The 26966-nt window shown below is 39.7% G+C and overlaps 1 protein-coding gene across 1 annotated transcript in view; it reads right to left on the reverse strand.

Annotated features, from left to right (window-relative positions):
- The window catches only part of nr3c2 (nuclear receptor subfamily 3, group C, member 2), a 91673-nt gene that overhangs the window by 13154 nt on the left and 51553 nt on the right, over positions 1 to 26966 (reverse strand). The window contains exons 4-7 of the mRNA XM_042484494.1: positions 19435 to 19551; positions 10964 to 11308; positions 8844 to 8988; positions 3367 to 3497 (exon numbers count right to left, since the gene is read on the reverse strand). Of these exons, the coding sequence (XP_042340428.1) occupies positions 3367 to 3497; positions 8844 to 8988; positions 10964 to 11308; positions 19435 to 19551 (738 nt within the window). The remainder of the gene's footprint in view (positions 1 to 3366; positions 3498 to 8843; positions 8989 to 10963; positions 11309 to 19434; positions 19552 to 26966) is intronic.

A 26966-nucleotide genomic window follows, 5' to 3' on the forward strand; every position in this document is an offset into this window, starting at 1 on the left:
TTACTTTTAGTTCAGTTTTAAATTGGAAGACTTTAGTGAAACTACATGTGTTTAGGAAGTAGTGAGCATACAACTGCAAAAAGTTGTTTCAGAGATCGTTGTTTTGTTGTTAAACCTGGTCCCCAATCAGTCAATAATTCAGTATGTTCACCATTTCCTGTGTAGCCATGCAAGAAAAACAGAGTTTTTTCACAAATTAAAGGTAACACGAGACTAACTGATATACAAATGGTCCTTTTGTTGTGTAAGTATTCCTTTAATTTTTGCAGTTTTTAATGATGATGAATGACAACGACCAAGATTACCCTTTTTAAGTTATAGACAGGGTTTAGAAACTGAAAAACTGTTGGACTGCAGTTTTGCAAGTCTGGAGACCTTTTTATATTTTGGCTTAGAATGTGTAAGACTTAATTTAAGGTCTAAACTATTTTTTTTTTTTTAACTGTATTACAAAGATGGATCAGAAATAGAGCCAAGATGCAAAACCTTAAAGGACTTCAAATGTATTTTGATATCCATAAAATATCCATTTTTTAAAAAAGTTTTTCAAATCAATTTGATTAAAATTATGTCATCACTCATAAAGGATAAGTATAGAGCCAAGAAAATACCTGCTACATTTTGTAAGCAGTTTTGGCTTTTAAATTACTTGCAATGTTAATGATACACTTCTATGGCTGCACTCATTTTGGATAATGTTGTGACAGTTAATTGGCCACAATGTAAAGATAAAATGGAAGAGCTTGCAATACTAGGATAAAGTTAAGTTTGCCACGGTTGTGTTTTCGCCCAGTCCAACATTAACGCATCACTTTCAGAGGCCTCAGTAACTGAAAAATAAATACTCTGCCAATGAATATTTCCACTGATTGGCACTGGTGCTGAAGTTCAAAGAGTTTGAAGTCTGGCCAGCATGCAGACTCTTCAAATAGATCGCCACAACTCTCACTCCCTTCCTTATCCTCACCTCTCTCCCGCTCTCTCAATATCGAACATCTATTGACACACAAACACACACGCAGATGTATGCATAAATACAAGACTGCAGCAGGTCACCAGTGTCCCAGTGCTGTTTTAAGCTTTGCGGTGATCATTTTAATAGCAGAGAGTGGGTGTGGACGGCAGAGTTATGACACAGCTGCCATCGCGGAATTTTTAATTGTTACTATTGAACTGACAGCAGCAGCTCACAGGGTGTTAAGGTGGTGGAAAAACCACTACTTTCAGTTTCCGACTGAGCAACTTGGTCCAACACATCCTCTGTGTAAGCCTGCAGAGCCTGTGGGCGCACAGCGGCAACATGGTGGGACCTTCTTTAGTGACTGATGGACATATTCTGTTTATCCGGGCAATAACAGAAAATAAAATGATATAAAACTGAGTAGCCTTTGCAGAGGAAATACAATAATGAAAGCACTGCTCTCTTTTTGCATTTGCATATATTCTCTGCTGCTACAAAAACAGGTGCATGCAACATCAAGTCTATTTCCATGCTTGTTATGCATGTTAACGGATTACCAAGAATGATAATCTAACAGACTTTAAAAAGGCACGATCGTGGGTGCCGGGAAGGCGTGTACAAACACTGCCAAAACAGTCTCAAAGGTGTGCGGTGGATGGAACAAAACATGATAGCTTATCAATACATTTCCTCTTTGACAAGGTGTCTTTTGGTTGAGGAATGTGGGAGATTTTGGGTGGCTGAGGTCATAAAAGGTATTGCGCCTTTGCCTGTATGTGGTGTAGAAGTAGACAAACACTCTGGCACCTCTCCTGTTCATGAAGCCAAACCTATCTCAGCAGCGCTGTGTCAGTGCTAGAGAAAGGTCTGAAAGCACCTATTATTATTCTGGTAAAGGGGGAAAAAACACTCAGGGTTGTTTGTTTTTCACTGAACCAATCACAACAGTCTCGGGCGACGCTAAACCCAGGATGGGATTTAGCCTGCCTCATTGTGCCTCTGATTATCATACCATAACATTCTTACTCTAACTCTGACCAACCCCACTCCTCTTGCCTAGACCTAACCAATAAAACCAACACTGGCAACAAGGACTAGCCAGTCATAGGGAGAGTAGGGCAGGTCAGTCCTTTATTGTTAGGATACCAATTAGGATTGGTAAATTTGAGTTTAGGATGAAGCAATAATATGGGTATGCAGACAGTGCAAGGGGAGGAGACTGCCATTTAAAATGAGTAGGTAGATCTGCAGCATGGATGTATTAAAGAAAGTCTGGATACAGCCATGGAGGTAGGGCTTCTTTCATTCCTGCTTATTGGCGTAAAAAAGCAAAAAAAGCTCTTTTTGGGGGGTAAAAAATATCTGGATCTAGTGGCCCATACGGCACATGCACTAGAGACTTATAGCAGCTGAGCACGGCTGAGCAGGTAACTTCCGCCGACAGAGCAACTGAATTCCCAGTTTGGCACTTTTGCTAGCTTGAGCGGGGGTCAAAAATATTTAATCTTGCGGCTCTTTTAGACTTTTCAAATGTTATCGAACTGGACAGCTTAAACCTAGATAGCAAAATGAGTCCTTTTCAGGGCTTTTGACGCTCACAATACACCCGCTGAGTCAGACTAGTTCAAAATAAACCAAAGATCATCACTGGAATTACCATCACTGACTCTGATGAATCCTGTTTCCAACTGCATCACCATAATGGTTGATTCAGGGTGCAGCATAAGTCACATTGCACGTTTGAGTCCCATTAAAATGTTGAGTGTCACAGCAGCAGACTATCCATTCTTAGGAAACATGTTCTTACGAGTTGGTACTTTCAAATAGAAAAAGCTCCTTGTCATAGTGAGGTTTCTCCAGGGGTGCTTTTAAAACGACCTTGCCGTTGTGATCTCTGCAATCAAAAAACATTAAGTCATCCCACCTTTGCACCATTGGGATGACTTTGAATGTAGCACCTGAAAAAAGGTGCATCCACCTCTCAACTTTGGGAAGTTGTTTTGAAAACAGATGTCTGTATCATCAGCTCTAATTGGAGCACCAGTTCAGTCATTGCTATGAAATGTGGCAGCTGTGCAGTACTTAAGTGGTACTGAACCATGGTTTCTATTTGTAATGCCTAGTCTGGATGCCTTTTAGCAAGGCAAATCATATTTTTTCCATTTACAGCATTAATTTTTATTGTTTGTTTGTCCATTTGAGTAATGGATAGCCTGAAATTTTAATTAATTCTTGCTTGGAAAATTGATGTGGACTACATAATTTTTTTTTTTTAGATAAATTATTTCCAAATGACATTTCATTATGCAAGTAATTTGTGCTTGTGGAGAGAAAAAACAGTGTGAGCAGGTTGGTATATAATGAATAAATAAGTGCTCTTGTAGGGCTTGTAGCTCACTGCTTACCTGTGCTGAGAAGCAGAAGGACCTTCATGGAAAGGAACTCGTCGTAGGTTAGCTGTAGTCGCACAAACTCCTGGCTCACCTGCCTCATGCCCAGACACAGGTCGTACATGGCTGACTGCTGCATGCGCTCCCTAAAGACAGAAAAGAGAAAGGGAGGAGGGAGGGGAACATGACAAAACAAGGATTTTAAGCTTCAGAAAAAGTAGTATTTCTTTCAGAACTCCTGTATTAGCATTAATAACAATCCATCCTCTCTACTCACTCAACCACACATTCGTTGATTCATATATTTACTCACTCGTTCGGATTTTATGTCACAATTTTATGTAACTTACTCATTCATTTCCTACCACACTAGTTGAGCCCAGTGAAACAGTATTTCCACACAGTGCAGAGGAGGATCCAGCTAGTCTGGGCTAAGAGCAGAATACCAAATCCCCCCAGATTGCAGAGCGCTGTGTACAGTATCACACCACAGATGCACCACTTTTCCAAGGCTGTGGCAGCCTACAAGAGACCCCATATCTAACCCTAGTCACCATAGAAACACCATAGAAGAACAATTTGCAATTTCCAACATGTTTATGTGGACAGAAATGACACACACATGAACATATGTTTATCACACAGGGTTGTACATGTTTACCAAACAGGTTTATGTGCATAGATGTGTCAAAAATACATCACTGATTGTGCACGCCAATGGCGCATGCCTGTCGTGCATGGCATTTTCCCACTCCAGTACTCTCTCACACACATTTTATCAGCAAAATAATCTTGGTTGCGTCACAGAGTTCACAAAAACAGGAAAGAAACATTAGTAGGGATAAAGCACGGGCCAATCAGCAATGTGCTCTGCAGATGCCACAGATTCACAGGAATCTCTGGCTTTAGATGCCACTTCACTTCTCTATAAATCACCATCACATCAAGACTACAGTGATTAAGTGGCGTGGCTTGACTTGAAAGAGGTCGGAATCATACCCACAATACAGTGAGGCCACATCATTACATATGCAGCGAAGGTGGAGACTTCACCCTGATAACGACTAGACTAAACAATTTGTAGAGGAGACCAGAGGCAGCCGATTGGAAACGAGTGCATAATGTTCCCATTAAAGCACAAGATGGATTTTACAGTATTTACTGTACAGCTGTGTCTGCCGGCCCGACTAAATAACTGATAAACTGTGACAACGTCTGGGAGAGAAGCAGTCCTGTTTCCCTGCTGAGCAGCACTGTGTATGTGAGCAGTTTTGCAAAGTGCAGCATAACATCATTTGATACAACTTTGGGCTGGAGTTTCTAAAGTCTCCACACGTTTTCTCTCTCTCTCTCACCCTCTCTCTTCCTGAAATCAATTTTGCTGAATCACTGCCCAAAATGAGCTGCTGGTTTTGGGGAGGAAAGAAAAAAACCTGGCAGAAATCTCTCCTTCCCACCTTCTCGCTCTCTCTTTCTCATCTCTCTATATCTCTCTGTCTCACTCTCACTCTGTTTCTCTCTGAGTCTTGAACTCGCTCTATTTCTCTGTTTCTATGGCAAAAGATTCAGGAAGGAGCACAACTGAGGAGAAAGGGAAAGTTCAGATTCACCTTTGGCTTTAAAGGGCCAACAAAATGGGGTTTTTTTTTCGGAAATGTATGCTCGAAACAAATCACTTCAAGTCTAACTGAAATCACAATAAAAGGCCCCAAACCATTTGATATTTTATCCCTACCTACATTTTTGAGTGCCATCTTGCCCCTAAGAAAAGAGGTGCAAGGGGCTGTGGTTAAAAACATCCCCTATGAAATGGGAGAACCCTTCAAGACCCTGATGCGTCATTGGTATAGAGAACCCCGGAGATGAGTCCTAAAACCAGAAATCACTTAGCATTTCAGCACCTCAGTTCCCTCGTCTAAAAGTCTATGTTTTTTTTGTATGGGTTTTTGTTAGAAGCCTGAAATAAGGTCTGTGGTTAACACAAGCTGAAGAGACTTTCAAGTTTTGTTGTACGACATAAAATACGTCAGTAAATACCCCAGTCGTGAACTTTGAAAATGTTTGTGTGTCTTAACAAAGACAGTTGCTAACAAGTGGCTAAATAAGACGCCAAACATGGCTTTACAGCCTTGTAGCGGTGGCAAAGCAACCGTAGTAGAGCTCTTTTATAGCCTAATGTTAGACTTCTACTTCTGGTGACTGTATTTAGGCTTCAAAAATCCTGAAAAGGTGTTGAGTTGAGTATCATACATGTTTGTTCCACTGCTTATTTTCTGCAATGTTCCAAAATCCAAAGCAAAAACCCCATAGGCTTTACGATGAGGGAACCAGAACGAAGCTAACTTCCACAGCAGTCTACAGAAAAACGTCAACCCTGGGGTTCTTTATGCTGGCGTTAATGTATAAACGGATATGATGAGTATTGAGGGGCATTGCGAATATGTCATGATTTATGGGGTTTTGTTATACTGTGAACTTTGTTTTGGGGTTCTCTGTTTTCTAGTTTTTCCTTGTTTCTAATCACTGATGTTCTGTTTCCTGTTTTATTTTGTATTTTTACTACTCGTGTGTCACCTGTGCTTTCTCTCTGTATATCTTTGTGTCTCCCTGTCTCTCTGTGTCTCGCTCCATGTCCCTGATTTGTTTCACCTGTGTTATCAGTCTTGTCTGTCCTTCCCTCTCAGTCACCTGTTTCTGTTCAAGTCTCGTTTGCTCCAACCTAGTGTTTCCAGTCACACCTTTCTTAGTGAACCAATCCCTGTGTTTCCCTCCTGCTCCTGTGTCCACCTACCCAGCCGTGTGTCATTGTCTTGATTAGTTCCCTTTTATAACTGTGTTTCTCTTTGTCCTGGGTCAATTCGTCTGTTTTTTCCCCGCCATGTTAGTTTGCTCCCTTTTTGTTTTTTCTACATTTTGGGTCCTCATCCTGCCTCACATGTGACAGAATATGCTGTCATCTGCAGCGGTTATTTTTCTTGCGTGGGCAACCTTGCGTGAGCAGACCCTCAATGATTCCTTGAAATTTCATTAAAGGTTACAGGAACACTGTGTAAGATTTAGGGAGATGTGGTGGCATCCTGTGGTGAAGAGTGCAGATTGCAATCAGCTGAAACGTTTCCCTGTTAGAATTCCTTCAGTGTTCGTTGTTTTTACAGGGAGATAAATTATTCGCAGAGGTCTCTTCCTCTCCGAAACAAAGAGAAAGGTTGATTTAAACAGGTAAAAACTCTGAATATAACAGTTTCATGTTACAAATCAGTGTTTCATCTACACTCTTTACTGAAGACATACAGTAAATAGCTTGTTTTAAAATAATGATGAACCTTTTTGTAGGTGATTATACACTTAAGAAATCTTACTTATAGTGTATTCCATTTCTGCTAATATGTCCCTCCAAAACCTACGCACTGGACCTTTAAATGAATGAATGACAAAACAGACAAAATATAAAATGTTATCTTTTCGGTATTGAGTCTGTGGACAATTAAAACACACTGTATTTAGAAGCATTGCTAACATAAGTTGCATTTCATTTCTACTTCTGCACGTAGTAGATGAATTTTGCCTGTCCAACATGTACATTAATTGAATGAGTGAGTGAGTGCCCAGAACTTTTAGGGAAATTGCTTTGTTTGTCTGTTTGCACATCAAGGACTAAATGACACAGATTACGCAGGCTTACTTTGTCTTTAGTGTAAAATGCACATCTGTCTTTGTAGTATTTACGCTCAATCAGTGACAAACTCCACTCTAATAGCTGAGTGAGCAGACAGTCTATTCAATAAATGCCTTAATGCCCTGAGTCAATAAGCACTAAGTAGCTATGGAAACAAGTGTACACTGTCCAGCCCCCAAAAGAGTGAGTGGACTCAGCAAAATAATGCACCAATTTTGTCCCCATTTTTGACAGAATAATTAATGAGCTAAACAACAGGAAGACTACTGTAGTTGAATAGCAAGCAAGCAACACACCTCCACCTGAGAGCAAAACCACACAGTGAGGATGGCAGTGACATTCAGGCTACCAATACAAAGCAGCATGCATGTGACCAGCATCCAGGCCACCAGCATCTCCAGCTGGTCTACATCTCATCTCCTCTGTCGAGCTGAGTACCAGGCCCATCCGTCAGTGGGACAGGCCTGCTGTAAATGCATCATAGAGTATGCAGCAACAGCAGCATACTGTACAGTAAAAGCGATATCCTAATGTCTCCGCAAAACGTACTTACTAATTCATCACATAAATGCATGTGCAAATCTCTGTTAGAACTTATTCCAAACTGAACTAGCCAAAATGACACAAACCATTAAGTCTCTATCACAAAATTAGATTTCCTCCAAAAGCTGTTGTCATCTCACAGAAGGAAACACATAATTCTTAATAAACTGTGATCCACTTGGCATTAAATTGATTAGAGGATCAGAGGATCTCTGGTGTGGCAATCTAATGCTTTACCGACTGTACTAAGCTCCCAGTGATACAACACAGGGCTCACAGAGTCTGAAGCTGTGTTGCACAATGGCATTTGCGCTGCTGTTTATTTATTTGTTTATTTGGGACAAACTGACCCACTGACATTGACTTACACAAGCTATTAGTCGGAGCTTTTAAACCTGCCCCCGACTGAACTCGCTCCTCTACAGCGAGCTGCCTACAGAGGCTGCTATTCTCATTTTTGATTAATTCTGTAACATTCAATTCATCAGCTGCTGTGCAACACAGCTCCAACGCAAAAAGGCCCACATACACTTCCTTTCCACTTGCTCTCTTGTTCAAACATATTAACACAGATCAAGTGGACCATTGACTGCCCTTGCTCGGATTTGCTCGTCTGTGCCTGACGCAATTAAGGAACCACCAAAAGGCACAAAAGTATTTCCTTGTGAAGTGCTAGAAATCAGGTACAACATTACGACCTTGTTTTAAGCATACTATGACTTCCTAAAAACAACGTCCTTACTGCAAAAACTCATTTTGGCCCCTTTGAATAGTTTTCAGTGAATGTTAATGGGATGCTCAAAATAGTGTGGCAGGAAAATACACTCCTTTCCTTCCAAATTCCACTTGCAAAATTGATGTTTATGCATAAATTTGCATCTAATGAGCAGCTGAAAATAGCAGACGCTACTAAACATTAATAGACAAAGCCTGACTGCTCAACCAATTACTGTATCTACTAATTATATACTCTGGAAAACAAATTCTTCTTTCTAACATCTGTAATAGTGTGTTGGGGATCCCGCAGGACATCAGACAACATCAAATGCATTTTATTCATTCTATTTAGGAAAATGCTACATTTCTGGTGCTATAAAAACAAATGAAATGGTTTGTGGGTGACCTCCTCTCTTTGTTACATTTTTGAAAATAAGATAATATAGTTTATGTATGACAAAAAATATTTCATATCTGGGCCACTACTAAATGTCAGACATTTTAATAAAATCAGAGATGTGTGCAATATACTGCAGATATGGAAGTGTGGACCTACTCGTTAAAGATGAGGTCAGGGGCAAAGTAGAGCATCTGTCCATTGGTGTGTTTGTAGGAGCGCCAGCTGAGGCAAAAGGAGGACAGACACATCCACGAGTACTGGATCAGGGTGATTTGGTCCTCGATGGGCAGGCCCCTGAAACCTAACACACACAAAAACAGACACAGATGAAGCTGATGAGGAGAAAGTACCGTTTTAAAATGTAGCCGACAATACTCAGGGTTATATTTAAACCATTCTGGACTTAAGCACCAACTTGAATTAATTTTGTTGCATGTGTGTACCTGCGTGTCTGTTTATGTGCATTATGCACCGTGTATCTTTGGTACAGTGTGCTTTTTCTTTGGCAATATTTGTTTAGACACGATAACCACCCAGAGGTATTCACCCATTCTTGTTTCATGCAAATCCCACAAGGCCTCCGGTTATTGGCATGTTGTCTATGGAGTGCCAAAAATAGAGTCGGATAGGAAACTTGCCAAACTCTCAATCAAACTCTGGCAAGAAACTCCTCCTCATACAAAACAGAGGCCAAATAAGGACACGCAAGTGACTTATCAAGGCTTAGGTACTATTTTAGTCAATACGCATGTCAATCTGCAAAATACAATAATTAGGGAAAATACATATTTGTAGAAAAGGTATCTCCAACGCCTGGCTTGACACTCAGTACAGGGCTGATGATTTAAATATCAAACAAGAGTTTGATCGCTCTCATTTTTTAAAGTTAAACTTACAGGTAACTTGACATTAGAAAAGTATGTGCTAATAACATAGCTCCCTTTGACAAACAAGTCTGACTTCCCTGTACTGCTGGCATTGGCAACATTGTTCCATGTTGCCTTGTGTGTAAGACCTGCCACGTTCAAATGTTAGCTGAATGCAGGCAGTGGCATATCTGAAAGTCGAAGGTACTCATTTTGACCCTTCTGTCTGGCTCCCCTTCTATTTATACGCCCGGATATGGCAAGCAGACACCGTGGAGGTATCAAATATTTGCAATACAGCAAATTAAACAGCCTCAAAGAGCTACCTGTGAGGCATCTTTCAATATGTCTCCCACTGACTGGCATTTTAGGGGAACTTGTTTATCCCTTTTCAAACATTTTTTTCCCACTTCCACTGCTGTGGTTTGGTTTATAGGTAGAAATGCACGAGATAAACATTAGATCCTCTGTTTAACATAACATCTGACAACGGCGATGTAAATGAGTTCTGTTTGGAAATCTTAATCTTGATTCGTTTTAATGGTAAAATAGGATTCCCTTCTTAATCTCGTTGAAGCTTTACAGGATCATTTCCTGACCTAATATTTGAAATTAAAATTGTGTGCCCCGACAAAACTAGCAGTGTTGCATTCTTAAAATGTTGAGATTGAAAGTGAAGATGTTGGCATGTTGTCCTCAAAGGGCGTAAGTTTTGTTTTAAAATTGGAGAGGACACATATGAAATGAGGGGTTTGGGGGTCCTTTGCTTGAAATCTTTGAGCGTCAATTAATTTTTTGCATCCTGGTGAATTTTTATGCACCAATTTATGCTTTTTCTGCTACAATTTATGGTGTAAATGTCTTTAATTTTGTCAAAAATAAAAGCTCCCTGCTACTTTCATGTTTTAATTTGGAGGGGACAAATGCTTATGTGTTAAATATTGAGAAGGATGTGTCCTCTGTGTCAAATCTACATCTGTTTACCATTAAGTCCTCTATCACAGTATACACTGACTTCTTTTTTAATTCTGCCATTTTGTTTGAATCATCCCTAATAAAAACAGACTGAATTTCAATTGTTTAAAATGAATTCATAGTAAATATAACATTCTAGATGTAAAAATAGTCAATTTATAGGCTATGGTCAAAGACATTGTATTGCACTGAAAATATTCATTGAATTTAAGAGCTATTTTATCTTATATGTAATTTGCCCCTTATATTGACCTTCAAAAGCAATGGGGGAAAAAAAACTCTTGAAAATGCAACTTTTAAAAATGTGATTTACACACCTTATTTTTTTCTACATGTATCTGAGAGTGCCCTTCTTCAATTACTTTCTGATTTTGTCTTAAAAATAACTCTTAAACATTATTTAGGCCTCAGCCCACTGCTCTGCTGGTCACTAACCTGGAAGTACTTTGGCCCACTTCACCATGCGTACCATCTGCTTTCCGGCCAGGCGGTTGAGGCTTGACAGCAGGTGGTCAGTGGTGTCAGGCTGCGAGTTGTCATAGCCAGAGTACACCACTTCAGGCTCGATCAGCTCCAACACACTGCAGATGGAGGGCGGCAGAAAAGGTGTGACCACCCCAGGCCCGTGGGGCACCAGGGCATTGGCAGCGCTGGCGTTGAGCTCCTTCTCTGAGGACAGGTAACTGCCTCCAACGCCACCTGTGGCAGTTTGGCTGTCCTTAGAGCCCTGCAGGTCCTCGCTGACACCCTTCAGCTTCCCTAACTTCTTGGACTTTCGTGCTGTGGGAAACACAATGGTACTCATTAACACATTGTTGGTGGTGCCATTTCTTACATTCATAATCTGAGGTTATAATTACAATGTGACAGATACTTTACAGGTATATTTTAACAAACCTGAATATAGCGAGAATACATTGTATTATTGTGTGAACATGCACGTCTGCTGCTTAAAACTTGAATGCTTAATTTTAAACTAATGTCATTTTTTATGTCTCACTTCAGTGTTAAAGGTGTGCTGACCAAATTTCCAAACAATATCAAGGAAATCTGTCAGCTGTGCCTGAAGAAAGTTATCACTTCTGGTAAATTAAATGTTATGATCTGAATCAGAAACTGGAAAGCATCCATCTCAAATAAAGTCCAGTAAAAGCAAGAGCACATACAAGCACAATGATCATGTTTAATTTCCTGTGTATTGTTTAGTCGCACACAGATATAAGGGGATCTTTGTGGACTGATGAGCAAGCAGATATATACTGCTATTATACATTCATAAAAATCAATAGAGCCATGCAGCTCAGCTTGTCTGTCTTTCACATTGTGTTACATTAATACACATCTTTTGGATTATTATCATTTTGTAAATTTCACATAACCTCTATATTTTATACAATGAACTTTTGCACATTTGTTGGACAGTGTTTTGCAGCAGCTGCCTTCACCTGCAAATTGCCACTCAAATTAACATGTACTGACCAGAAAGAGACTCAAAATGACCACAAAGAAACACACAAATAGGGGGAGACACAAAATGACAACTAAGAACTACAGAACAACCAAAAAGACACAAATTGACCTCAAAGAGACACAAAACAGATGCATGATGGGCACATTTGAGATACAAAACAATAACATAAAAAGATACAAAACCAATACAATGTCCCCACCATCTCTCCTACTTAGGAGAGATGGTGGGGACATTGGTGGTATTTTTTGCATATCTGTGCCCAGGGGCCCTTTTTTTTCATCATAATCCACCAACACAAATCCACCCATGGGGGTAAAGCTTGACAAGCTGTCAGTTATCAGGAATTAATAGACAATCGGTTCTGGTTCATATGATCAAAAAAATAATTTTTAATTTAATTTTGTTACAAAAAAGCATCTTATATATGCTAAAATTATTATTCATAAAATTATTTTCTTGTTTGTGTTATTATTATTATTATTTTTACTTTTCTCTCGTGTCACTTATTATCAGGTAATTTTATTGTAAAATTTTACTTATTTCTGGCAATTTTTGTCCTTGCTTTCTTCCCAAGCCTTCTGAAAAAATCAAGGCCGTTTGCTCAAGTTTCAAAGGGTGAAGCAGCTGCAGCAAAGAAGCTGCAGTTGTGTGTGTGGCCGCGGGAGGGCAGAGAAACAAAAAGAGGACAGTCTGCACTCAGCTGTCACTCTGGAAGAGATACACGTTGAAACGTTAAGGTTCACCGGTCGAGGGTCGGCAGGTGCGTCGGGTCGCACCCGAGCTGTGGCTAGCTGTGGGTACAGCAGTCCAAAAATAGTTGCATCTACCTCAAGTAATCACTCAATAATGCTCCACCCCGTGAGCATGCTAACTGACCCAAATCAAACGCACCTTTGACGTTGCGTGACACCATAATACATCCATGCGTGACACGCGCACATTAGCCCATTAGCCTGACTCAGGCTAACATGCTAAGCTGCGCACGGGATCCGTCAGCGGGACTTTGACTGCGGAACTTTTACTTTCAGCGAGGTGTGTGAGAATTGCTTTATTTGTGACAAAGATGCGGCTTCTTTCAGCTCAACATGTGGGGGAAACTTTAAAGCGCATTGGGACAGAGAGGCCGGCTGGACTGGTTATATCGACATGAACCAGCAGGGATGAAAGGCTCCGCGGACACACGGCTCACAGGGTGACATTAAGACTGGTGAGTGTAACAGTTAACTTTTTCTGCTTACAAGTTATATTTTTTTAAGTGAAAAGTTCAGCAGTATGTTTAGCTAGCCGACATTGGTGACGAGTAGCATTGCGTGTGTCCGCTGTGTGGCGTACAGGGATAGCGCACTTTTGCTGTGATAGGTGTTTGTGGGTACAGCTGCTGTGAAATTAATATTGCTTTATTCTGTTTATTTTCTAAGAAGTGTCAGGTCATGTGATTTGTATAGCTTAACATTGCCTTTTGCTACCAGTGTCTATGGTCTTTTTTAATTGTCCACCAGGGGCGTGTCTAGAATTTGAGGACACTGGGTGCTCCCTCTGGAGGAGGGACTTTTTTTTAAATCAAAAACCAAGCTCTGTTTTGATGCTTTCTCTTTAATGCACATCAGCATCTTATTTATAATATTTTTTATAACTTGCCAGATTAATTATTAGCCCAACTGTGATGTTAAAAATATTAGTAGTTGTAAGTAATTATTGTCGAGTAAGAATAGAATATTTTGAATGCTGTCATTAAATGTGAGAGAATTTTTAGATAACCTACATGTACTTTAGTACTTCTATTTTATGCTACCTAATACCTCACTTTTACTGTGGTACATCTGGGAGGGAAATTTTGTACTTTTTACTGCACTACCTTTGTTTTGTCTGCTTCAGTAACTCTCAGATGAATAACACAAAATATAATAAACTAATACATGATTATTTATTATTTGCAATAATAATTATAAAAATATTTGTAATAATAATAAAAATAATAATCATCTTAATACATTTTATTTACAAAGCGCTTTTCAAGAAAAAAAAAGATCATAAAATAGAATACATTAAACTACACAGAAAATACACACAACATTACAACTCATATGACATTAATAAGACATCGAAAGCTGTTTTAAACAGGTGGGTTTTCATTAGTGATTTGAACTGGAAGAGGTTGTTGCAGTCCTGGATGTGTTTGGGGAGAGAGTTTTTGAATGAACTACCCAGCAGTAGCCTATATAAAGCACTTAAAATGAGCTCCACCTTTACCAGTAACATCAAAGTAATAACTGGCATGCTTTCTCTCTTGCGCTCGCACACTCAGTTGCAAAAAACATGCTGCTTGAACAATGCAGGGGACGCATTACTTTCCTTTTTGATAAACTATATCATATTTATTTTGAGGGCTTTAATGCATGAACAGAGTGATAGAGTAATAGTTCCAGGGCCTTGATGCTCAGGCCTAACAACGCCACTGTCCATCATTTTTGTGTGAGTTTTGTCTCTTTTCTGGTTAGTTCTAGTAGGGCAGCAGATGACCATGATTCATGAATAAAACCTTAAGGTTGCCAGTGCGTGTTCAATGAACATAATCAGTTACAGGCTGCAAAATACAGGCTGTAACTGATTATGTACATTGATATTAAATGCAATTTATTTTGTAGCCTAAAATGTCAGGCAATAATATTTCCTCAGAGTACATTTTAACTAACCTACTTTTTGCCTTTACTCAAGTCTATTTTCACACAGTCACTTGAACTTTGACTTGAGCAAAATTTATTTTAAGTAACAATATTATTACTTTGGTAGGGCAACTCTTTCCACCTCTGGGAATATGACTGTTTCTTTACACAGCTAATTCATTAACTTATTTCCCCTTAATTCTGGCTTCAGGGCAAATTTGGGGTTCGTGATCACGCTCACTTCTCTCTGCATACTTGATATTAAGCTAGCATTTGATGCATATTTTTATTCTCTAGCTTTGGGAATCTGGCAGCTTTTTTTGCTTGTCTTACTATCAAAATCAGAATAAACAGCTGAGCTCCCATTCAATGGGTTACACTGCTGCTGCTACTCATACAGGCACACTCATTGGCAACCTTAAGGTTTTATTCATGACTCATGGTCATCTGCTGCCTTTCAACACTACATAACATTTCACTAAAAAGAGATGTGTTTACTCCAAGTCATGTTTTTGCGCTTGTAATATGCTTGAGTTAAAAATTTTATGCTGCTAAGTGGACATGTCTACATATGATTGAGACATGGTGGAGGGTTTAAATGTCTCCATTTCAGTTTGGTACACCATCCCTTTTTGCTGATGCATTGTCAGAGGGTAATCTTATGGTGTCAAGACCCCAGGTATCAATTACCGCTGTGTAATTTATGTCAGGCTCTGTATCTAATGTAGTTTTCATATTTTTTGGCATCACTCCTCAATCTACTCCGTGCTACTTAGGGCTGGGCATTATTTAAAAAATATGATACCAATACCAGTACCCTTAGATATCAATAGAGTACTTCATCTGATACCTTTTTTTCAAACTTTATTTGATACCCATCATGTGAATGGAAGGATTCACTTGCGTAAAATGCCACTATCACTCATTTGGTGGCATCTCTGCACGCTGAGCTGCCAACTCCATCAAATACACTGCGCTCCATTTCACCACAACCACAGACTGTACGGGTTGTAGGCAGCTGCTGTGGTAGTAGGCAAATCACACGAGGCACTGGAGAGGTTTCAGTGCTTCTAGGTGCTGAATTATTATGGTTGATGGCTTAAAGGTATTGAGTACCAATGCCCAGTTCTCGTGCTGAGGCTGGTGTATGTTTTAGAGGAATGCCAGTGTTGTTTGAACGATTGAGCGACATGCGGTCGTCTGTTTAAAGGAAGACTTCACCCTCCTAATCATCATTTGTATATGTGTTACTCACCTAGTGTTATGTTGAATTCAGGAAGAAAACTTTGTTTTTCTTGCTTCATAGTGAACAGAGATCCAAAAAGGCCCACATTGTTGATGAATTGAGGTCATAGGGGATTGCATTTAACAACAGAAAAACTTTATGCGGTATAATCCAAGTCTCATTTATCCAGCTGTGTAGTAGTACTTCCTGCACATACATTTCTTACTAAAATCATACTATTAAAAATGCTTCTGCATAAACTGCGCTTTCGTGCCACCCGTCTGTGTGTAAGACTCTCAAGTCAGGTCATGTCATGTCAAGTCAATTTTATTTATAAAGCCCATTATCACAAAACATAGTTTGCCTCAGAGGGCTTTAAGCATACAACAACCCTCTGCCCTTAGACCCTCACATCGTCTCAGGAAAAACTCCCCCCAAAAAAACCCAGACTCTCTATGCGGAAATGTTGAAAACATTACAGTTTAAACGAAAATGCAAATGCTTGGGAAGTACCGAGCATATGACTGGAAAAGTGAGACCTGGATTATACTACACGAGTTGTGTGAGTTTGTAAATTTGATGTTTGATGTTATGATTTCTTTAACATTTTTTTCCAATTATAGATTCTCTTGTTACCAGGGAGGCATTCAAGACAAACAAAGTTTTCTTCCCAAATTCCACATAACACAAGGTGAGTAATTGATATACAATTTTTTTTTTTTTTTTCTTGGGGGGGTGAAGAAAATTATTTAATGATGACTTTGTTGTGCCCACTCTTTTGCTCTGCTGCTGTGTGTATACTACTCGAAACACCACTTCAACACTGCTGTTGCTCATATAGCATTTCATTAGGCTGCACCTCATCCCAGCATCCACCTGTAGACTCTTATTCCCCTATGAGTGAGTTTATCATTGTCACTCTCCGGTCCTCTCTGTGCATGAACACTGTGTATGCTTGCACAGGGTGATGATGCCAAAGCAAAGGAAAATGGACTCTTAAAACTCTGTATTCACTCAATAATACATCCGTTCCACATTAGGTTTGTTGACTGCAATATATACAGGCAAGTCAAATTGGCCATAAAAAACATAAGCATTTGCACATTCACAGTGCAGAAACTGTATCATAAAAGTGCTTTCCTGGAATTGATTTTCCCAATCAGTGGCCATTGGTTTATTTTATGTTATTTGGATTGGTTCCAGAAAAAATATGTTAGCTGTAACATTCAAAGCCCTTGAACATAAAGTAAACAATGGTATCCTCCCCACTGAAAATTTTTATTAATTGTTGCCCTCAATGTGAGCACTTAGCTCGTAGCATAAATTACATGATTGTTGACAATAACCTAGCAATCTGACCGCAGTTTAAGAAATCCCTCCAGATAAAACACATTTCATACTGCACTGATAATAGCAGTCCTGCCATGATTGTTGCATTGCATCCTTAACTGATGGTGTTTATTTTCTGTGAACACCTGGGTTTTCCTTGCACATTTAACTGTGCATAACAACAAGTGTTTAAATGATTCTCCTGAGCTTGAGCGAGGCTAGGAGCTGTTTCTGTTGTGGGTCTGCTGAGCTCTCTGGATCTTAAATGTGATACTGGGATATATACAATTAAACATGATTTGACATGACAGCAGACAGATATAGTGTATTTCCACAAGACAGACACAAGCATCCCCTACGTCTGGAATATGATTTGTAAGCCAGGACATCTCTGTGGCACCATAATACTTCATATATAAGAGTATGTTGTGACACAATTTACTTTCATAAAAAAATTGCAGCTCCTAAGATTTGGATATTGCACTTGGCCATATTGCGATTTTGATAATATTTTGATTAATTGTGCAGCCCCAGTTTGCTCTTAGTTCAGCTAGACTTGTATTTGGACTACATTCATTGTTACACAGTGATTCAAGTTGTAAAATTACTTTTTTGACATTTTTCATGTAGCAAAATACTAAAACTATAAACTATTTTTGTACCTAAAAGGAAAGAAATTTTTTAAAATTTTTATTTCACCATTGCATCTGTCATGTAACTGAACTCCTCTATATGACTATAATTAGTCATTAGTATTGTTTATGGCTATTTATTAACGAATGTTCAGAGAAGTTGATGCACGTTTTTTTAAGTTACCTGGCTAACTGAGTGATTCTGCTTGGTGCAATACCCCACCTGGACTCTAGTTTTGATTGCATGTGCCTTATATAGACAGACTATATAAGACCAAAGCTTATGGGGTGGTTGTAGGTCGTCCAGTGATCAGAAAGTTGGCGGTTCAATCTCTGGCTCCTCAAAGTCCGCATGTCAAAGTATCCTTGGGCAAGATTCTGAACCCAAATTGCTCCTGATGGCTGATCTATTGGTGTGTGATAGTGTTTGAATGTTCAAAACTGAGTAGCAGGTGGCACTTTGTACTTTAGCCTTGGCCACCGATGTATGAATGTGTGTTTAAATAGGAGATTGTGGCAAGTAGTGTGTGAGCGCTTTAAGCAGTAGAACAACTTGAAAATACAAGGGCAAATCTATTAACCATAACATTTCTTGCATTTTCTTGTGAGTATGGGGTATTTAGTATTTTTGGTTCATGTATGACCTTTAACCAAATGGGCGCTTTTTGCAATTCTGCAACTCTTTCATTCACTTTGCTAACATGTGACTTTTTGGCATAATTTGTTTTAATTTTATAACACAGGTACATTGTCAAGTTGGTCATTTTTTTTTTACAAAGTAGTGTGGAGATTTAGTGAAGCAAACTAGACTTATGTGCCTCTGCTGTAGTTCATTTTCTTGCACTGGGAAGTAAGTGGTAGTTTGCATAGCTATGCTTTCGAAGAAGCTTCTCCAACACTGCCAAATTGTAAAGATTTTATGATGGATTAATTTAGAAGACCTACAAATAGTTGTAACTAAAAAGCATGAAGCGGATAACTTGTGCAACCTTCTGTACCAGCAGCAAGTGTACGTGTGTGTGTGTGTGTGTGTGTTTTTCCCCTTTGGCCACCTTTTATTTTCTCAAGTAATTCAACAACACTATCAAATTTTTCTGTACATTTACATTAATTTTTAAATTTAGCCTCCTTGGGGAGCATAAAAATGTGTAATTTCAATAACTCTAATGGACTGAAAACCTATCAAGTATGCTTTTAGCCTTGTGTCTGCCACCATGACCCTGTATTGAAATGAGCCAGTGGCAATAAATGAATACATTTCATTCCACATCCTTCTCAACTATAGTGTCGTCTTTCCTCATAATACAATACTGTAACTTGTCTGCAGGCTTTGTCAGATGGCATCGTATAGAGTACTGTAGATCTACGCCTTGTGCAGATGCATTATGCATATTGTGCTCAGATATACTATATGCACACGCATACACACAAACATCCTATGACTCAGCATCCTCGGGCCTCCTGTGACTACAGCAAGACCTACTTTTCCATATCTAACATTTCTTATAAGGAGAGTGCAGCTGACTCAAATGTCACATCTGGGACACGTGACAGGGCCAATCTGTAATGAGGGTGTGACTCCTCACCTCCTAAGTTCATCCCGGCCTGGAGACACTTCCGTACGCGACATGCCGGACAGTTTTTCCTTCTGATCTTGTCAATGATACAGTCATTTCTCCCGGCACACAGGTAGTTGTGCTGACCTACAGAAAGACAAGACGCAGTGTTAATAGGATGGTGAAACATACATGCAGTTTGACACAGAACAGACATGATATTTTTAAAGTGATGTGCAAAAAAGAAGCAATAAAGGGGAAAATAAATTAGCCTAACATAAGCAGTATAGAAGGAAATGTTTGATTCTGCTGCCGAGCCTCTGTCGGTGTTTGTAATATAGGTCAACACAGAAACCCGTGAAATGTCTGGCAATATCAGAGATCTACATTTCATGATTATCACTGTGAAATTGATTGAAATTGTGATTATTCCGCTCTCACATTCTACAACACATGACTAATGGTGTGTTTTACAGTATATGGCATGGAGGTATTAATATTCACTGGAACCAGGACACTGGCTGCAGCTAGACTATTCCTGACAGTGATGCTAACATGGCGAGAATCCCTCCTGCCTCCTGCCTAGCCCTTAGCTAAACCCAATGATCTCCCGTTTCAGAGCGCTTCCTTCCGCTTCACTAGTTCTTCACTGTACAGCTCCTCTCCTCCTCCACTCTTCTCCTTCTCTACGCCTGCGTCTCCATTCCTCCTTTTTCCCTTTTTCCACACGTCCGCCAGCCTCAGAGCGCCATACGCCCACACACAGGCAGGCTCATGCTCGTGCACACATACAGTCATTCACTCTCTCACTCCAATACACACAAATACACACACATTCACACACACAACATACACGCACATAAACACACACACACACACAGCCAAAGCTGCTCCACTTGGCAATTAAAAAAAAACTGCAAATGTTGTATCTGCTTTCACAAACAAATACACACACATGGAAATCACGACACAACCCAGATGGAGTGGTATAGTGTGGCGTAGTGACCCCAGTGACCCCAGTACATGGCTTATCTCTGTGAGGGTTGATGTTAAAATTGTGTGTACATTTTAGATGGTGTGTGCAGTTGTGTGCATGCACATGCTTGCAGGTCAGTATGCATCAGTCTATATTCCCCTGCATGTTTGTCTTGAATCATTTATTTCTTCTGAAGATTTCTGGCACAGACTTGTCTTGTAGCATGAAAGCTTCCGCGTTGTTTACATGCAGTTTGCTCAAACATGTACATTCTGTGCACTGCCTTTTGTTGCATCCACAGTACAGTATTTGTATTTGTGTGTAGGACTGAGCAGAAGTTGTTTTCTGAGCTAGCAGGAGTAGTGCGCAGTGTGTCTGTCTGGCTGCTGCCAAAAGCCAAGGAACCGAGCTGCAGGAGGAGAGGCAGCAGCTGTAGCCCCACCACTATTTCTGGCTAAATCACATGACCGTTACATAAGCCCATTTTTCTTGCTCTAAAAAACAGTAAACTGCGACACAGGAAACACAACGCAGCCATCCCCTTCCCCACCCCCCTCGTGCACGCACACACACACACACGTGCGTATCCACACACACTCTCGCTTGGATAGGCTGGACCAAATGGCAATTCTGAAAAACTCTGGAGTCTTCCTGTCAACTGTTTTGCTCATTGCTGTGAATCTTGTTAATAATTGTTGGAGTGAAATACACTTTATGAGACAGGCGAAGTTGTAGTCCAATGGTGTGTATGCGCGCGACTGTGTGTGCATCTGAAAAGGGAGAGAAGTTGTTTATTTATGCACTGTGTGCATGCACTCACATGGCCTCACACAGCATGTTTACCTCTGAATATGTGCATTTGCTTATCACCTCGCCACGTGGCGGACTACTGATAAATTGTATTTTTTCAGTCTTACCTTGGAAAACAAAAAAAATCCTATGAAATCTTTAATTTATAGAGTAATTTTGACTCATATTTATAAGCGCATCCTACACAAAAATCTATAACTTCCTTTTTTTGCAATAAAAAGATTGAGAATTGCCAAATCCTATCAACATACATCATGAAAGAGACATAAGATTCTTCAGATAGTGTATTTAATTTGACATCATTCTAGTAGCTGCTGTCTGCTGGTACAGTGCACACTCTGTCACTATTCTCCATTACATGGCAACCCCAAGAGTTTTTTAATGGAGTCCACTCATGTCTACTTTTAGCTAATGATCTCATAATCTGGCAACAACCCACTGAGCGGTCTCTGTTGTCTGTCAGCTCCAGCGTACATCAGTTATGAGGACATTCTTCTGAAAGGGAAATACTCTTTCCTATGGGGACCCCACTTTAACAAGAGTAATCTGCCCCGCAGTCCTCCTGCCAGCCACAGTGCGTCTGCTTTACAAACAAAACAGAGACGGACTTCAGGCCTTTGCTACAATCCAGCCTTTAACCTGACATTTTTGAATAGCCACTAGACACAAGTGGTCAGGCCCCCGATTGTGTAAATAGCCTCTCAGATACAGTAACTGCTGACCCACATCAATAATACTACTGTGCCTCTCTAAATGGCATTTAGTAGTGGCGTCAGATCTCTTAGTTGCATGCCAGTCCTGCAGACGCAAGATGGCATATAACTAAAGGAAACTTATGACACTCTCGTAAACTAATGCCATTTAATTATCCACTCACAAAGTATTTGGCCAATGCTGTGATCGTCATTCATCGGTATTTATGCAACCTAAATTACATAGCCAAACAAAAATACCAAACAACCAAAAAAAAAAACAAAAAAAAACAGCCCTCTCATAGATGTAATTGCTTTTACCACTGGGCCAGCAGTATGCAAATCACTGCCTTGCAATAGCGCTGCTACTCCAGCTCTTTGGACAACGCACAAACAGCTGTGTTGGATCGGGCTCTACACAATTAAGTTGGCCTGTCTGGATCGTCATAAAAAAGAGGGTGCAGAAGTTAAAAAAAGGAAGTAAATAGAAGCTGTTATTTTGTTTACTAATCTCTTTACTTCTATAATAATCTGATATTTTTTTTTTATGTTTTCCTGTGCATTTCAGTCTCTCAAAGATTTTCACCATCTGCCGCCTTTGTACAAACTGAGTTTAGTCATTATTTAGGCCTCAATTTGGTATTTGGAGGTGTCTAAAAAAAGCAGCCAGTTATGGCAGCGTTTATGATAAAAGCAGTTAGAATTGAAAATCTGTCTTACAGTACTCTCATCCACATTACATGATAACCTGTTTTTCAGCATAATTTAAATCCAGACATTTAAATTTTATACTTTATAACAAGGTGGCACGACGGTGCAGTGGACTGTTGCCTCACGGCAAGAGGGCCTCTCTGTGTGACGTATGCATGTTCTCCCCGTGTCGGCATGGGCTGTCTCTCCGGGTTCTGCGACTTCCTCTCACAATCCAAAGACATGCAGATTAGGTCAATAACTGGTGAGTCTAAATTGGCTGTAGGTGTTAATGCGAGTATGAATGGTCGTCTGTCTCTATGTGATAGTCTGGCCTGTTCGCCTCTCGCCTGATGTCAGCTGCAATAGGCTCCAGCCCCGCGACCCTTAACAGGATAAGTGGTTAAAGCTAATTCATATCCTATTATATACTGGTTCCCAACCTTTTTCCTTGAGGGACCTCATATCTGTGATTGAGTAAACTCTCCAACCCAGACTAAGTGATGCATATAATGGATATTTCATATTATTTTCGATGCATAACAAAAAAAGAAAAACTGATATACTGTTTAATAAATGCAAATAGTAAACACAATAATTCCAGAAAATTTGTGTGAGCTAAGCCATTTTGATGAATTTTGAGCAAATTATTTTCTGAATTTCTTGAGTTATAACATTTTTGATATTTTAGGACTTTTGTATAAAATTCTCTGTCTGTATGTTTTTTAAAAATGCTAAATACTTAGGCTTATTTTCAACAAATTTAGTATTCTTTTCTCCCTGACTCTTAACCGTTGTTCTATTTCTTCTTTGCTTTTTTTTTTTTTAGTCCAGGTCTTTGCTGTGCCTTTATCCCCTGAGATTTATGTATTTATTTATTTTTAGTTTATAATATTTTTTAAAAAGATATTATTTAACTAATGTTTAAAGGTAAGTCCTGTTCAGATGAACAATTTGTTTTTGTAAAGGAGACCTGGCCAATACAGCAGTATCAGAAATCTAAACTTTAAGAAAAAAAAATGAATTTGGTTGTCTTTACAGAAATGAAGGAAATTCTGAGATAATTAGCTACTGTAAATTTTAAGAAAGTTTTCTCATGCCCTTTAAAATTAAGAAGGCTTGCGACCCCTTATGAAGCTTTGGCAACCCACAGTGGAGATTGAGACCACCAGGTTAGGAACAACTCGTCTATATAATATATAGATAGTTAACTGAGGCAGCTCAGTTGGTAGAGCAGGCGCCCCATGTACAGAGGCTACATCCTTGCTGCAGCGGCCGCAGGTTCGATTCCGAACTCGGCCCTTTGCTGCATGCCATCCCCTCACTCTCCTTCTTTCACGCTTAAGCTGCCCTATGCCCAATGAAGGCAAAAAGCCAAAATAAATAAAACAAAAAATCAAAAAACAAACAAACTAGAGGTTCAAAAGACATTTGACTTTGTTCCAAATGAAATAAATCAAAGAGCACTCGCTGCTGACTGTTTTCAGGCCACAGGGTTACAGTAGAAATATGCCCACTTCTTGTGCCCTCTTTCTCATCAAAGCAGCATTTTTAGTCTATTTAGCCATTGCTTGAATGTCTTTTCAAAGTTTAAACTCATGCTTTGAAGGAAAACAACATGGAGTAATTCCACTTAACTCTTTATATTACTATTAAACTTAAATGTTTTTAAGATGCTCATCATACAAAAAACATCATAAATTCACTTTTTCCCGCAACTACTTTGTATATATTTTTTATGTATAGAGCAAGTGCATGTTACATTTGCATTTACGGCACATTAAAAGCCACACTAAGACTTTAAAAAATCCAATATTGACATCAAAGAGTATCGCCACAACACTCTGTTCTGCTCTATCTTTAATAAACCCATCATCAGTGAAGGCGCTGATAAAGCCCATCAGATTGGCACTGCTTATTTGGTTGAACACAAAAGGTGTAACCCAGTGACTGCACTGGATCCTTTTTGCATTGATGTCAAAGAACAAAGGTATCACCGGGGAGCAGGAAGAGATGGAGGTCAGATTATATCCACTGAGGAGCCATCAGGCCGGCAGGTCAGCCCGGGCCAGGGGAACTGAGGGCACAGAGGAAGTAGTGTGTGCATGTGTGAGTGAGTTATAGCATCATATGTGCACCAAACTTACAGCACACCTTTAATAAGAGGCTTCTTGTGTAGGCTAAATGTGGTGAGTACTGTGTGTTGCAGTGCTGAAATATTTAGTCAATAATGTGACTAGTCATTTCAAGAAGAAAGGAAATAATCAATAGCAAGTCAAATAAGTATTTAAGTCTTTTATCAAGCAAAAATACCAAATATTTGCTATACCTTTCCACATGTACAGACTTGCTGTGTTTACCTATTTTTAGTTATTATTGGAATTTTAAGTCATTTGTGTTTTGGACTCTAAGTCAGACAAAACAAGCAATTTGGAGTTGTCAACTTAGCTTCAGGAAAAGGGTAAGCGGCATGTTTTCTTATTTCTATTATTTTCTATGATTAATACTTTACCAGTAACTTGTGTTTTTAGAAAATTAAAGAATCTTTAGTTGCAGCCCATATGTATTGTAAACCCTTGTGTCTGTTTTTAAAGCAGTACAAATGTAAAATGCACACACACACATACCGTAACACAAAATGTATCTAGGTTGTGTAAGAGAGACCCTTCCTCAGGCTGCGTTCTCCAACCTAAATACCTGTTAGCAACGTGGGCCACACTCATACTGTGAGCTGTGCCGACTTAGTTTTGACCTAATGCTGCACACCTGACTTTCTATACCACTTCTAAGGAAAATGCGCGCCCATGCATGTGTGCACGGTTACTGTGCGCCTGTGATTGTGCTTATATGACTGTTGTGTGCAGTTTCTGATCAAAGAAGCTCTGATGTGAGACATGTGTTGTGGAGATCGAGGCAGCGCTGCTAAATGGCTTCACTCCAGCCGTTGTTACATGAGCCGCTCACACACAACCTGAAGCATTCACTCCAGCACGGGAGGGAGGCCTTTATTCTCTCGGCCCCGAGCATAGAGAGATGTGATTGGATGGCGGAGCTGCCAGTCAAAACAGAAACAGCACAAGACGTGTCCTCAGATGACCTCTCCCACAGCGGCGGTACCGAAGAATAGGTTTTTTAGATTGACACGAGCACCATGGAAACCACGACCCAGTCACATCGCAGAACACAGTGGGGCCATAACAAGGTTGTCTCTGTAAACCTCTTAGTTAAATAAGAGAACAGTAAAAACAGCTAGTAAGCTAAAAGCAGGGCCTAGTATTATTACAAAGCGCAGACATGCCAAGCCACTGATGACATGTGAATAATAAGCTAGCGTTCAACTCTTCAAATGTGCTCCACATGGAGCCGTTTATTGAGTGCAGCTGTCTTGTATCAACAAACTAGTCTTTAGTGGAGTGGATGAATGAGAGAAGCACATATGAATGCATTCAGCTATTTCCACATTTCATTAGTGATGATAGCACATATTTAGGAACTGTTGTTTTGTGTCAGAAGGCATTTTTCCTGCAGCGCAGGATAAATGTTTACACCGTGGAATCCATTCATTTCAGTAGAGCCTATAAATTGGCTGCATGTTTGAATGTGACAGTTGAGTCAACTGTAGCTTTATAAAAGTTATTATGCCTCTTCTACGTTTGTTTATGTGACAGTAAATAAAATGTATGAGTGTTAAGAGCTGCCATACTATTTAGGATAAACTGGATGACTTGTGGTGAATAGTAGAGCGGGTAGATGAATGTTTCTTTGAAATAAATGTAAATGCTTAAAGAATGAATTGAGGGAATTTTGAAAAGCTCCCAGTCAGTACTCGGCTCATAATTTAGTATTTCTATATGTTTCCTGGGACCATGGCTAAAAACGTCACTGCACAGTTGGCTGTGCCTTCTGGTCGATGTGACAAAAATTAAATGAATATTTGTCCTCTTGAGAAGGACTGTAAGTGCACAGATTTGGACAGTAAAAGGCCCATGTGGCCAATAGATATTCCAAACAGATGGTCTAAATGTAAATCTAAAATGTAGACTTCAAAGAATAACCATGCCAAGCTCCGGTAATGTAAAATAAAGCTACCTAACTTTGACTCGTCTGACTTGGATAAAGGGGGGAACCAGACCCTCCACAGTCAGGATTTCATCTGATTTGTTGATGACTCCAGAATGCTAACTAGCTCTGTAGTAAAGGGCTGTGAGCCAGTTAGTCGTCTAATGAGCTACAGACGACTGAAAAGTTTTGTCCCCCGAGGCAGGCAGTGCCAAAAGAAATTAAGCATGGGCTGGATTATTCCCCCTCTACAGATGCCCACTCTCTGCAGTCTTCTTTTATATCTCACACGCCAAGTCTGAGTTTTTAACTTTGAGAGAAGAGAGGAGGAGAAG

The sequence above is a fragment of the Plectropomus leopardus genome, chromosome 4 (genome assembly GCF_008729295.1).
Source record: "Plectropomus leopardus isolate mb chromosome 4, YSFRI_Pleo_2.0, whole genome shotgun sequence".
Lineage (NCBI taxonomy): Eukaryota > Metazoa > Chordata > Actinopteri > Perciformes > Serranidae > Plectropomus > Plectropomus leopardus.